The sequence below is a fragment of the Carcharodon carcharias genome, chromosome 1 (genome assembly GCF_017639515.1).
Source record: "Carcharodon carcharias isolate sCarCar2 chromosome 1, sCarCar2.pri, whole genome shotgun sequence".
In the NCBI taxonomy this organism is placed as follows: domain Eukaryota; kingdom Metazoa; phylum Chordata; class Chondrichthyes; order Lamniformes; family Lamnidae; genus Carcharodon; species Carcharodon carcharias.
The window spans coordinates 149,554,337-149,567,014 of record NC_054467.1 but is presented as its reverse complement, the minus strand read 5'-3'; the positions used below and the strand labels follow the sequence as shown (position 1 = coordinate 149,567,014).

The 12,678-nt window shown below is 41.5% G+C and overlaps 1 protein-coding gene across 12 annotated transcripts in view; it reads left to right on the top strand.

The window, feature by feature from the left end:
* fryl (furry homolog, like) overlaps positions 1-12,678 on the top strand; it is a 634,639-nt gene that overhangs the window by 366,434 nt on the left and 255,527 nt on the right. For all 12 annotated transcript variants that reach the window (XM_041198439.1, XM_041198448.1, XM_041198467.1 and 9 more), the window contains one exon: positions 2,043-2,175. In XM_041198439.1, the coding sequence (XP_041054373.1) occupies positions 2,043-2,175 (133 nt within the window). The remainder of the gene's footprint in view (positions 1-2,042; positions 2,176-12,678) is intronic.

The window sequence follows — 12,678 nt, the reverse complement described above, 5'->3', positions numbered from 1 at the left end:
AACTAGGGATGGGTAATAAATGCTGGCCTAGCCAGCAACGCCCACATCCCATGAATGAATTTTTTAAAAAGCCACATAAGGAGCTATTAGTTTGGTCAGAGAGTTAAGCTTTAAGAACTGTCTTAAAGAAGGAAAGTGAGGTAGAGAGATGTAGAGAGGGAATTCCAGAGCTTTGGGGCATATGCACCTGAAGGCACAGTTATGGAGCAATTGGAGCAATTATGATAGGGAATGCACAAGAGCCCAGAATTGGAGGAGCCCAAATATCTTGGAGGAGGTCACAGAGATAGGGAGGGGCAAGGCCATGGAGGGATTTGAAAACAAGGGCAAGAATTTTAAAATCAGCGTCTTGACCAGGAGTTAATGTAGGTCAGCAAGCACCGGGGTGATGGGGGAATAGGAGTTGCTGCGATTTAAGTCACAGGCAGTAGAAATTAGTATGCCACTTCTAAGTATGTTAATATCATATTTTCATTGCAAAACATAATTACGGAAAAATTTTCAATTTCCTTATCACATGAGAAATTTCCTCATGAGGAATTAATAGCTGTTTTTCCCTATCCTAATGAAATAGCTTTGAATTGTACTGAGTAAATACTAATAGTTTAAAATTTTCTTTATAGTAAATGAAGAGAACAGGTTCAAATACTTCATTATTTTATATGTTGTATGATGTCTGGTATGATTTTGGAAGCCAAAATTGCTGAGTTTGGAAATAAACTGCATCATTGATATTCCGTCTACACGTTTGGTGTAAAATATTCATCCCTGTGCTATCATTCACAAAATATTATACTAATTAATGAAAATAAATTTGTCTTCCATAAATGCATGTTTGTACATTTCCCTGGGTTTTGAGATAAAGACACATAAAATACATAAATAAAAGTATATCATAGCTTTAATAGGTGCTTTAATAGATAGGTTTTTGATGGCTAGCATGGACCCGCAGAGCCTGTTTCTGTGCTTTATAACTCTGAGTTAATAATTCACACTCCACCTTCAAGGTACCTTTACTCTTGTTAGATACACTTGGATGCCTGCTCTGTAATACACTTAGATTTTGCAGTCAGTGGCAAAGCAACAGCACTCACCACTGACCTCAAAGACACTGCCAGCAAAGATCTTACCATCTCTGTGGTGCAGGCTTTCCCTTTCTTGATAGGAGTTTAAATCTGGCGCCAAGTCAAGGGGATCTTCAAGTGTCTGGTAGCAGTGATGTCAGCAAGCAGGGTAAGCACCCAATCACATTGAAGTTTTCACAGACAGCAAACCAGGCAGTTAAAAGCACTGAATTGCTTCACTTTTAATTTAAATTTTCAGAAAATGAAATAAATAAATGATAATTATATTGAGACAGAAGCTAAGATATTGTAGACAACTTTTGAACATTAAAATTATGCGGAATTCCTCATCAGGGAGAAATTTGACATTCCATAAATATAAAATGAGCTTTTCAAGGTGAACAAGTGCGTTTAACAGTATTAATGAAAATAATATTTTATTAAAAACCATGTTGTAACTCATTTCACAGGGTGTGACTTTGTCAATGATTTTTACAGCACAATTAAACATAAACATAAATTAAACAGAATTGAACAGATAAACAGATTGCTTATGGATTGCACTCTGTGGGCATCCTCAACAGCATAGAATTACTGACATAAACTTTACGCTTTATTCCACACATGTGCAGACTCCCAAAGTTGCTGTCAGTTTGAGGAGTAATGACAACAAATGCTGACAGTCTCCCCATCGTTACCACTGCAAAATTTGGGCCTTTGTATTTTTCCACTATTGACATCAGATCCAGCTTGTTTGTAATTAATCAGTTATGCTCCTAGCATTTTTAATAACTAGTGCTTGTTTTGTGTCTGAAAAGCTTTTAATTTAAAATAAATGCCGACTGCTTCTGTTACTCATAATATTATTTCCAACAGTTTTCCTTATAGACAATTCGTATTTGCTTCATTATTTTGTTTTTGTTCAAAACTTTGAACAAGGTAGTGCAATAACAGTGCCAAATAATCTTTGTCCACTAGGGATGTCGTTTTACTATCCCCAAGTGAGGAAGGCTCTTGATAGTATTCTCAGACATTTGGACAAGGAGGTGGGAAGATCTATGAGTATGACTAACGTACAGATGTCCAACAAGGAGCCTGAAGACATGATCACGTAAGCACCGAATACATATTTTTTTAAAAATCAGAAATGGATAAAACCTTCTTTGGGAATATCAGCATTAATAACAACTAACATGCTTTTACTTAGAATTTTAATATTGTCATGAAATCACTTTTTATGAAAACGCTTTCAATTGGGATTATAGGCTGATGCAGCACAGAAGCAGCCTTGTCACCTGTGTCGACTCTTTGATAGGCTTATCTAACTAGTCCCTCTTCCCAGCTCTGTCTCCATAGCCTAGTAATTTTTTTCCTGCAAGCATTCATCCAATTCTCTTTTGCACGTTACTATTGAATCTACTTCTAGCAACCTTTCAAGCAGTGCATTCAACTTGCTATGTGTAAAGAAGTTTCCTCATGTCTCCTCTGCTTCTTTTGCCAATCCTCTTTGATCTGTAACCTTTGGTTACTGAAACTTCTGCTGCTGGAAACTTTTTATTTATTCTATCGAAACCATTATTAATTTTCAACGCCACTGTCAATTCTCCTCTTAACCTTTTCTCTGCTCCAAGGAGAATAGTCCCAGTTTCTCTAGTCTTTCCACATAATTGAAGTTCATCATCAGGTGTCATTCTAACAAATCTCTTCTGTCTCTCCTGTCAGGTCTTGAGATCCTTCATAAGGTGTGATGCCCAGAATTGAACATGATGCTCCAGTTAGGGCCTGATCAGTGTTTTATAAAGTATTAGCACTGCTTCCTTATTATGTACCCTCTTTCTCAATTAATACAACCAAGGACCTTCTCAACTTGTCCAACAACCTTCAAATATTTTGTACCCTAGGTCACCTTGATCCTGAATCACCTTTTGTGACATTTAGTTTATATTGAGTTGTCTCATTGTTCCTGCCAAAATATATCACTTCGCAGTGCTTTGTGTTAAACTCATCTGCCATGTGTCTGCCTACTTCATAAAACTATGTCTTCTTGAAGTCTGTTGTTATTCTCCTTGTTTGTTGCATTTCTGAGTTTCATGTAATCTATGTATCAAAGTCCCAGACATGAATGTATAACAAAAAAAAGCAGTGATCCAAAATGACCCCTGGGGAGAACACAACTGATATATTTCCCTTCAGCCTGAAACCATTCACCACTACTCAATTTTCTGTCCCTTAGTTAATTTCGTATACACACTGCCATTGCCCCTTCAATTCCATGGCTGTTAATTTAGCTAACATCTCTTTTGCAGTATCTAATTTAAAGCCTATTGAAAGTCCATATAAACAACATCAACTGCATTACCCTCATCAACTTTCACCAAAAAATTCAATCCAGTTAGTTAAGCATGATTTAACAATCTACTTCTAACAATTCATGCTAACTTTCATTTATTCACCCTTTTTTTATGTTTACTGAAAGGCCTGACATTGGTTGACTTTTGTTTCCAGTCTGATGCATTGGCAGAGACAATTTGATATCATTTGATAACTTTGTATCAATTTGTGCAGAATCAGGATTTCATGTTGCATTTGATTTGTGTAAGGTAGATTTAAGATAATTGAGGAAAAATTCTGGGGGAGAAATGACAAAATATTTAAGAAGCAAGTTGTTATGATATGGAATGCATTCCCTGAAAGAGTAGTAGAAGTAGATTCAGTTGTAACTTTCAAAAGGGAATCAAAAATACACTTGAAACAGAAAAATTTGGACTGCTATAGATGAAGTGCAGGGGAGTGGGACAAACTAAATAGCTCTTTCAAAGGTCTTTATATCTTTTTATGAACGAGGAACTGTTCATAAAGCATGATACTGTCTGTAAAGCCTCCAAAGTCTGCCTCTCTTCAGCTTGGAGGCCTTCAATAATGTGTGCTACACATTTATTCGTGGCCAGTGGAATTGAGACCTGACTTCTCTTAACTGTGAGCTGTAAAACCGGTTTGATTTTTTAAAAAATGGTTGAAGAATTATGGAATAGTTGGGTGGGCAAATTACACCCTTTTTTGGTTCAGCTGAATTTGAACCCCGTTCAGAGTTCCTTAAGGAATATTTGTTTAATAAAATTTAACTGTTCTTAATTTTTAACCTACTGCAGTCATAAGCTGTAGTAAATTATGCTGTGTTCAATTGTGAACTGCAAATGTACTGTGAATGTATTATCAGTCATAATCATATATTATTGCAGAGGAATTTTACCACAATGATACAAGGGCCGAAGAAGTTCAGTTATATAGAGATATGAGAGAAGGTGGGATTGTTATCCTTGCTGAAGAGCAGGTTAAAGGGAATTTTTATAAAGGTGTTCAAAATTATGAAGGGTTTGATAAATAGGGAAAAAACTGTTTCCACTGAGCGGATGATCAGAGGACGTAGATTTAAGATAATTGAGGAAAGATTCTGGGAGAAATGAGAAAATGTTTAAGAAGCAAGTTGTTATGATATGGAATGCATTCCCTGAAAGAGTGGTAGAAGTAGATTCAATTGTAACTTTCAAAAGGGAATCAAAAATACACTTGACACAGAAAAATTTGGACTGCTATAGGTAAAGTGCAGGGGAGTGGGACAAACTAAATAGCTCTTTCAAAGGTCTGGCACAAACACAATGTGAAGTTTAACCTGTCAGGGAGGACAAGTGTAGCTGCGTGTGGGAGGTTAAAGAAGAAATAAATGCCGATGCTTCTGGTGTTACGATCCATTTAGGGGCTGTTAACATTTAGAGGAATCTGAACACTCCGTAATTAACAAAACAATGCCTCAATATTCAATGTTTTTCAACAAAACGCACAATTTATTGTATTTTTTTAAAAAAAACCACAGTCTTAACACTATAAGTTGTAGCTATGTATGTTATGCACTCAGTTTTACTCCTTACTTCCCCCAAGCCTTTTCTTTATCAGACACATCCCTCTTAAGGTTATTTACTTCTGAGGGGACCACCCAAAGTATGCCACAATCCTATGGTAGTTACTTTAGTTCTCCTAAGTTCCAGCTATTCTGAAAAGTAGACTTTCATTTATCTTCTATTTATTGTGGATGCCTCAGTCCCTTGTTCTGGTTTCATTCTCGATGCTTCCAAGCCAATCTGCTGGATGTGCAATATAATTCTTTTGCCACAAGATTCTGTGAGGGCCACATAGGTTTTTTCTCTAGTTGCAAATCAGATATTCATTTCTGTTCCCTCACAAAATCCAAACTGAGATTATGTCTCACCTGTATTCCACTTGACCTTTGATGAAGTTAGCATTTTCTCTGCTTTCGGTGCAGGCCTGTCATTTACTTTTGGCTATCTCCTATCAGTGAGCTATATCATACAAAATCCAGGTTTCGGTTAAAACTCTTAGCAAATATCCAGATAAATTGGAACCAGAAAATCTCCCTAAGCTCCACCCACCTCCATGAGGATGTGGCATGCTCCGGGAAGTTCTCAAATAGGCCTTTAGGTTCCTTATCCCTAATTTACAATGTTTCCTTTGTTCTGGAGAATAAATTGATTTTACAACCCTTCATGGTTTACTGAATGCTTTTAAACTAATTTAGCTCTAACTCCCAAAACAAAAACACTTCTCTAGACTGCCTTCACTGAAATGATTGCAGATGTCATGTCTCCACCAAAAGACTCAAAGATGGGCCATCCATGTGTTACAAATATCTAGTTCATGGTTCATGTTAATGTTTTAGAGGTAATGTTTAGTTCTGGTAAGATTAAAGTTTAATGTAGAAAATGGGATAAATGCAACAAAAACAGCTTTGAATCTATAAAAGGTTGGGGCCATGTTGGCTGAAGGGGTTAACAGCTAAAATGGTAAGACCATAAAACATCAGGTGGGCTTACTTAGAGATATGATGTCTACACTGCTTGCAAAACATAGTCCAGAGAGATGTTTTGTTTTGGAAGTTGTAGCGAAGTTAGTTTGAAAGCATTCACTGAACCTTGAAAGGTTGCATCATAATGGAGCTGGGTGGAGCTTCAGATGGTTCTCCCATTTTTATTTACCTGTGTATTTGCTGGGAGAGAGTGTTCTGCAGCAGGGGTAGAGCCAGGATACCGAAAAGGTGCTGCCATTAGCAGTTAGGGCTAAGGCAAACCCTAGAGAGCTGAGAAAGCGGCAGAAGGTCGCTGGTTCCACCCTGGAGGCAACTGGAGCTCAGAAGAATCCCTGGGAGCCATTTATGGCTTGGTATAGCCAGGAGACTGGAGTTGGGAGGAACCCAGGGGCAGTGCCAGCTTAGTGAAGCTAGCAGTTTGCATAAGAGTTGGAATTGTGCCAGTAATTAGAGATGGGAGTGCAGCTTTGTGAATCCTATGGAATGGAGTCTCAGGAGAAGAGATTCAACTATCAGGGAGGAGCAGTCAGGGAGGCAGTCTGAGGCGGTGGTTTCTGAGAGAATTCAGAGACTAGACCTTCGAAAGTGAAGAGTTGAAATCGCTCCTGAGGGAGAGAAAACTTTAAAGAGATATTGGGCCCTAACTTCCGAGCTCCCCATTGTCAGATTTTGGGAATATCCCAAAGATGTGCTGGGGAACCCCTTCAAAGATCAAGTGCAAACTTCCTCTGGGCAATTGCCCTGCTCTGGGAACCACCTGAAAATGCGATTTAAATCGCAAACTGCAGATGATTCCAGCTGTGTTACACAAATAGGTTATCAGAAAAAGTTAGAATGAAAACCCCTTCTAACATCTGGGTAACTATTGTAAAGACATAAACTAGCCCCTGCCACGGGAGCCCCCATCCTGCTCTGTCCAGGGGTATTCCCCACTCCTTGACCAACCCCCCTCCCCGTATTCCCCACAATCAACCCCGCCCCCCCACCACCCTGACAACCCATGGAATTCTCCCAACCCTGACTGGACACCCAGTTCTCTCTCCCCTCCGCCCCCAACCCTCTGGCCACAGTCCCTAATCCTTCCTGACCCATTCGGACCTCCCTCCCGACCGACACTCCCCCTTGGTGTCTTCACCCACACCCCTATTGATTTCTGACCCTTTACCTGATCTCTGACCACACACCCCATACACCTCCGCCCCCCCAACAACTCTCCGACTTCTGATTTTTTTTTTCCCCTCTCACATACCCCAAATTCTATCCACTTACCTTAGGCACTTAGCTTCTCCCTGGCCTGTCAATTTCAATCAGACCTTTAAACTTAAACAGAAACAGAAATACCTGGAAAAACTCAGCAGGTCTGGCAGCATCGGCGGAGAAGAGTACAGTTGACGTTTCGAGTCCTCATGATCCTTCAACAGAGCTAAGTAAAATTAGTAAAGGGGTGAAATATAAGCTGGTTTAAGGGGGGCGGGTTTGTTGGGACAAGCAGCCAGTGATAGGTGGAGATAACCAAAAGCTGTCACAGGCAAAAGAACAAAGAGGTGTTGAAGGTGATGATATTATCTAAAAGAATGTGCTAATTAAGAATAGAAGACAAGACAGATAAGGTACAGATAGCTCTAGTGGGGGTGGGGCAATACTAAAAGGTAGAAATAAACAATACATTTAAAAATAATGGAAATAGGTGGGAAAAGAAAAAAATCTATATAAATTATTGGAAAAAACAAAAAGGGGGAAGAAACGGGAAGGGGGTGGGGATGGAGGAGAGAGTTCAAGATCAAAAATTGTTGAACTCAATATTCAGTCTGGAAGGCTGTAAAGTGCCTAGTCGGAAGATGAGGTGCTGTTCCTCCAGTTTGCGTTGAGCTTCACTGGAACAATGCAGCAAGCCAAGGACAGACATGTGGGCAAGAGAGCAGGGTGAAGTGTTGAAATGGCAAGCAGCAGGGAGGTCTGGGTCATGCTTGCGGACAGTCCGAAGGTGTTTTGCAAAGCTTTAAACTTACCTTATGGCAGCTTGTGCCGTAAATAAGGGGCCATGTCCTCTTTCAATCCGACTGTGCTGGGCTGCGACGCTGATTGCCACTCCAAGGAAGTTATGGCCACTGACGTGGGTGGGTTGCTGAGAAACCTGTGGGATCTGTCTTGGTCGCATCTGCCATTTAATGTGCAGTGTGGTCTGTTCAACCACAGTTTGCCTGTTAATTCATATTTACTTTGTTAATTTTGAATGTTTGAGTATAAGATGGATATTATAAAATGTGTTATTTTTCTGACTTTGTATAGTAAAGTTTATTTTGTTTGTTTAGCACCTAGGCATCTTGTGGCTTTATTCTCCTGGTGGGTAACTGGGATTTCAAACTTTCTCTGCTTTAAGCAAAATGTTACTGGTCCCTAACCGGTTCATAACACATTGTCTTAAATTTCTCTGCCTTCTGTTTTATGACCCTTACCCTTTGACTCTGACCTTTTAAGTCAACATGATCCACCCTTTGAATTGTAATTAACTCAGGCTTGTTTGAGTTGTATTTACATCAGATGTATACCAGTTTAAACTACCCCCAGCACTCAACTTAGTTTTAGGAATTAAAGTTTTAATTGTAATGTTCCAAGACATAAATCATGAACTAAGTAATCCGGAGGCTGGAACTTAACATGACCCTGCTGAATTCTGCTTTATCTAGTGCACGTTTCAAGATGTACAGTAAGCCCCCTATGGCACAGACAGCTCTTGAGATTTAAATACGCAGAAAGGCAATTGTCTGAAGATTTAACCCCGTATTTTTCAGTTAACTGCCAGCGCACAGGTTTCCAGGAATCCCTGAAAACTCATCAAGGTTATTAAGACTAGATTATGTTTGGATCTGACTGAGGTGGGGCAAGCAAATAGGGAGGACTGGAAACACCTTGTGCAGAATCCCAACCTGTACATGCTCTTCCTCGTTCTTCCCTCTCATTGCCTACCTGCACTCCCCTGCCAGCTAAGAGCTGGAGAGCACTTTGCTGCACTTCATTGGGAATGGTCAATGTAAAGCTTTCTTCCATCCTGCTGAACCTGGCAGACCATTGGTGAGGTCAAGCCTGCACTCTTTTTAATGCTGTGTCTGATTCTCCATATTGGAAACTAGTCTTTCCACGAAGGTGGGCATCAGCACAAAGGTCTGTCACATCATGGCATTCGTGCTACAGATGGACTCCTTCAACCTCTCTCCCAAGGGATGCAGTGGCTCTGTAAATGCTGACAGAACCTCACATTTTGTGCTGCTGCTCCAAAATAATCATCATGATTGATGAGCCCTACATCTGCCCTGCCCTGGGGTCAGCTGAGAAAACTTGCATTGCCCTGCGCCATCTAACAGGATCGCTCCACTGTTGTCCTGTTTCCAGCACAAGATCCTGCACACTTGTGATGTATGGCTAACCATATAATAACCCAGCTACCTGCCTTGGAGACCCCACTTTTTTTTAATCATTCATGGGATGTGGGCATTGTTGGCTAAGCCAGCATTTATTGCCCATCCCTAATTGCCCTTGAGAAGTTGATAGTGAGCTGCTTTCTTGAAGCACTGCAGTCCATGTGGTGCAGGTAGACCCACTGGATTGCCTATCTAAATTTAGTCTATTTTGGACTGTTAGCTTAATAGGGTGTGTAGTTGGGAGTCAAGCTAATTAGGAATTTTGGGTTTGTTATAGTATTAAGTAACTGTAACCTTATGTGCTTGAAATCTTTTTTTAGTTAATAAATGTTTTAATTTTTAAAAATCTCTACAAAGCTGTTAGTGGACTTGTTACTTCTGAATTCAGTGCACAAACCTTCTCGTAATAAATACAAGCTACAAAACATTTGGATTTGGCCCATCTGACACATGTCACCTGCCACCTCATAACAGTGGCTCAAATGTCACTTACCACTTGTCGGCCCAAACCTGAATATTGTCCAGGTCTTGCTGCATTTGGACATGGACTGCTTCAGTACTTGAGGAGTTGTGAATGGTGCTGAACATTGTGCAATCATCACCGAACATCTCCACTTCTAACCATAAGATGGAAGGAAGATCATTGATGAAGCAGCTGAAGATGGTTGGGCTGAGGGCATTCCCCTGAGGTACTACTGCAATGATGTACTAGAACTGAGAAAATTGACCTCCAACAACCACATCCATCTTCCTTTGTGCTAGGCATGACTCCAACTAGCAGAGAGTTTTTCCTCATGATTCCCATTGACTCCAGTTTTGTTAGAGCTCCTAGAGCTTCAGTCAAATGCTGCCTTGATGTCAACTCTTACCTCCCCTGAGGAGTTCAGCTCTTTTGTCCATGTTTGAACCAAGGCTTTAATGAGATCAGGAGCTGAGTGATCCTGGCAGAACCCAAACAGAGCATCAGTGAGGAGGTTATGTCTAAGTGTGTGCCGCTTGATAGCACTTTTGATCTCTTCCATCACTTTACAGATGATTGAGAGTAGACTGATGGGGCAGTAATTGGCGAGGTTGGGTTTGTCCTTTCTGTGGACAGGACATATCTGGGCAATTTTCCATTGGTGGATGCCAATGTTGTAGCTGTACTGGAACAGCTTGGCTAATGGCGAGACATGTTCTGGAGCCTTCAGTACCATTCAGTCTTCAGTACTATTGCCGGAATACTATCAGGGCCAATAGCCTTTGCAGTATCCAGTGTCTTCAGCCGTTTCTTGATATCATGTGGAGTGAATTGAATTTTTTTTAAAATTCATTCACGGGATGTGGGCTTCGCTGGCTGGGCTAGCATTTATTGCCCATCCCTAGTCGCCCTTGAGAAGGTGGTGGTGAGCTGCCTTCTTGAACTGCTGCAGTCCATGTGGTGTAAGTACGCCCACAGTTTTGTTAGGAAGGGAGTTCCAGGATTTTGAACCAGCAGCAGTGAAGGAACAGTGATATATTTCCAAGTCAGGTTGGTGGGTGGCTTGGATGGGAACTTCCAGGTGGTGGTGTTCCCATTTATCTGCTGCCCTTGACCTACTAGGTGGTAGTGGTCTTGGATTTGGAAGGTGCTGTCTAAGGAGCCTCTGTGAATTCTTGCAGTGCATCTTGTAGATGGTGTACACTGCTGTGCGTCAGTGGTGGAGGGAGTGAATGTTTGTGGATGTGGTGTCAATCAAGTGGACTGCTTTGTCCTGGATGGTGTCAAGTTTCTTGAGTGTTATTGGAGCTACACTCCTCCAAGTAAGTGGGGAATATTCCATCACATTCCTGACTTGTGCTTTCTGGATGGTGGACAGGCTTTGAGGAATCAGGAGATGAGTTTCTTGTCACACGATTTCTAGCCTCTGATCTGCTCTTATAGCCACAGTATTTATATGACTAGTCCAGTTCAGTTTCTGGTTAATAGTAACCCCGAGGATGTTGATAGTGGGGAATTCAGTGATGGTAATGCCATTGAATATCAAGGGGCGATGTTTGGATTCTCTCTTGTTGGAGATGGTCATTGCTTGTGTGGCGTGAATGTTACTTGCCACTTGTCAGCCCAAGCCTAGATATTGTCCAGATTTGTTGCATTTGGACATGGACTGCTTCAGTATCTGAGGAGTGGCGAATGGTGCTGAACATTGTGCAATCATCAGCAAAGATCTTCACTTCTGACCTTATGATAGAAGGCAGGTCATTGATGAAGTAGCTGAAGATGGTTGGGCCAAGGACACTACCTTGAGGAACTCCTGCAGTGATGTCCTGGAGCTGAGATGACTGACCTCCAACAACCACAACCATCTTCCTTTGTGCTCGGTATGACACCAACCAGCAGAGAGTTTCCCCCCTGATTCCCATTGACTCAAGTTTTGCTACGGCTCCTTGATGCCACACTTGCTCAAATGCTGCCTTGATGTCAAGGGCAGTCACACTCACCTCACCTCGGGAGTTCAGCGCTTTTGTCCATATTTGAGCCAAGGCTGCAATGAGGTCAGGAGCTGAGTGGCCCTGGCAGAAACCAAACTGGGCATCAGTGAGCAGGTTATTGCTGAGCAAGTGCCGCTTGATAGCACTGTTGATGACCACTTCCAATATCTTACTGATGGTCAAGAGTAGACTGATGGGGCAGTAATTGACCAGGTTGGATTTTTCCTTTTTGTGTACAGGACATACCTGGGCAATTTTCCACATAGATGCCAGTGTTGTAGCTTACTGGAACAGCTTGGCTAGGGGTGTGGCAAGTTCTGGAGCACAAGTCTTCAGTACTATTGCTGGGATATTGTCAGGGCCCATACCCTTTTGCAGTATCCAGTGCCTTCAGCCATTTCTTGATATTACGTGGAGTGAATCGAATTGGCTGAAGACTGGCATCTGTGATGCTGGGGACCTCTGGAGGAGGCTGAGATGGATCATCTACTCAGCATTTCTAGATGAAGATTGTCGCAAATGCTTCAGCCTTATCTTCTACACTGATATGCTGGGCTCTTCCATCATTGAGGATGAGGATATTTGTGGAGGCTCCTCCTCCAGTGAGTTGCATAATTGTCCACCACCATTCATGACTGAATGTGGCAGGACTGCAGACCTTAGATCTGATCCGTTGATTGTGGGATCGCTTACCTCTACCTATCACTTGCTGTTTGGCACGCAAGTAGCCCTGTGTTATAGCTTCACCAGGTTTACACCTCATTTTTAGGTATGCTTGGCGCTGCTCCTGGCATGCCCTCCTGCACTCTTCATTGAACCGCGATTGAGTGCAAAGAGACATGGGAGTCCTAATCCAGGATCCTCT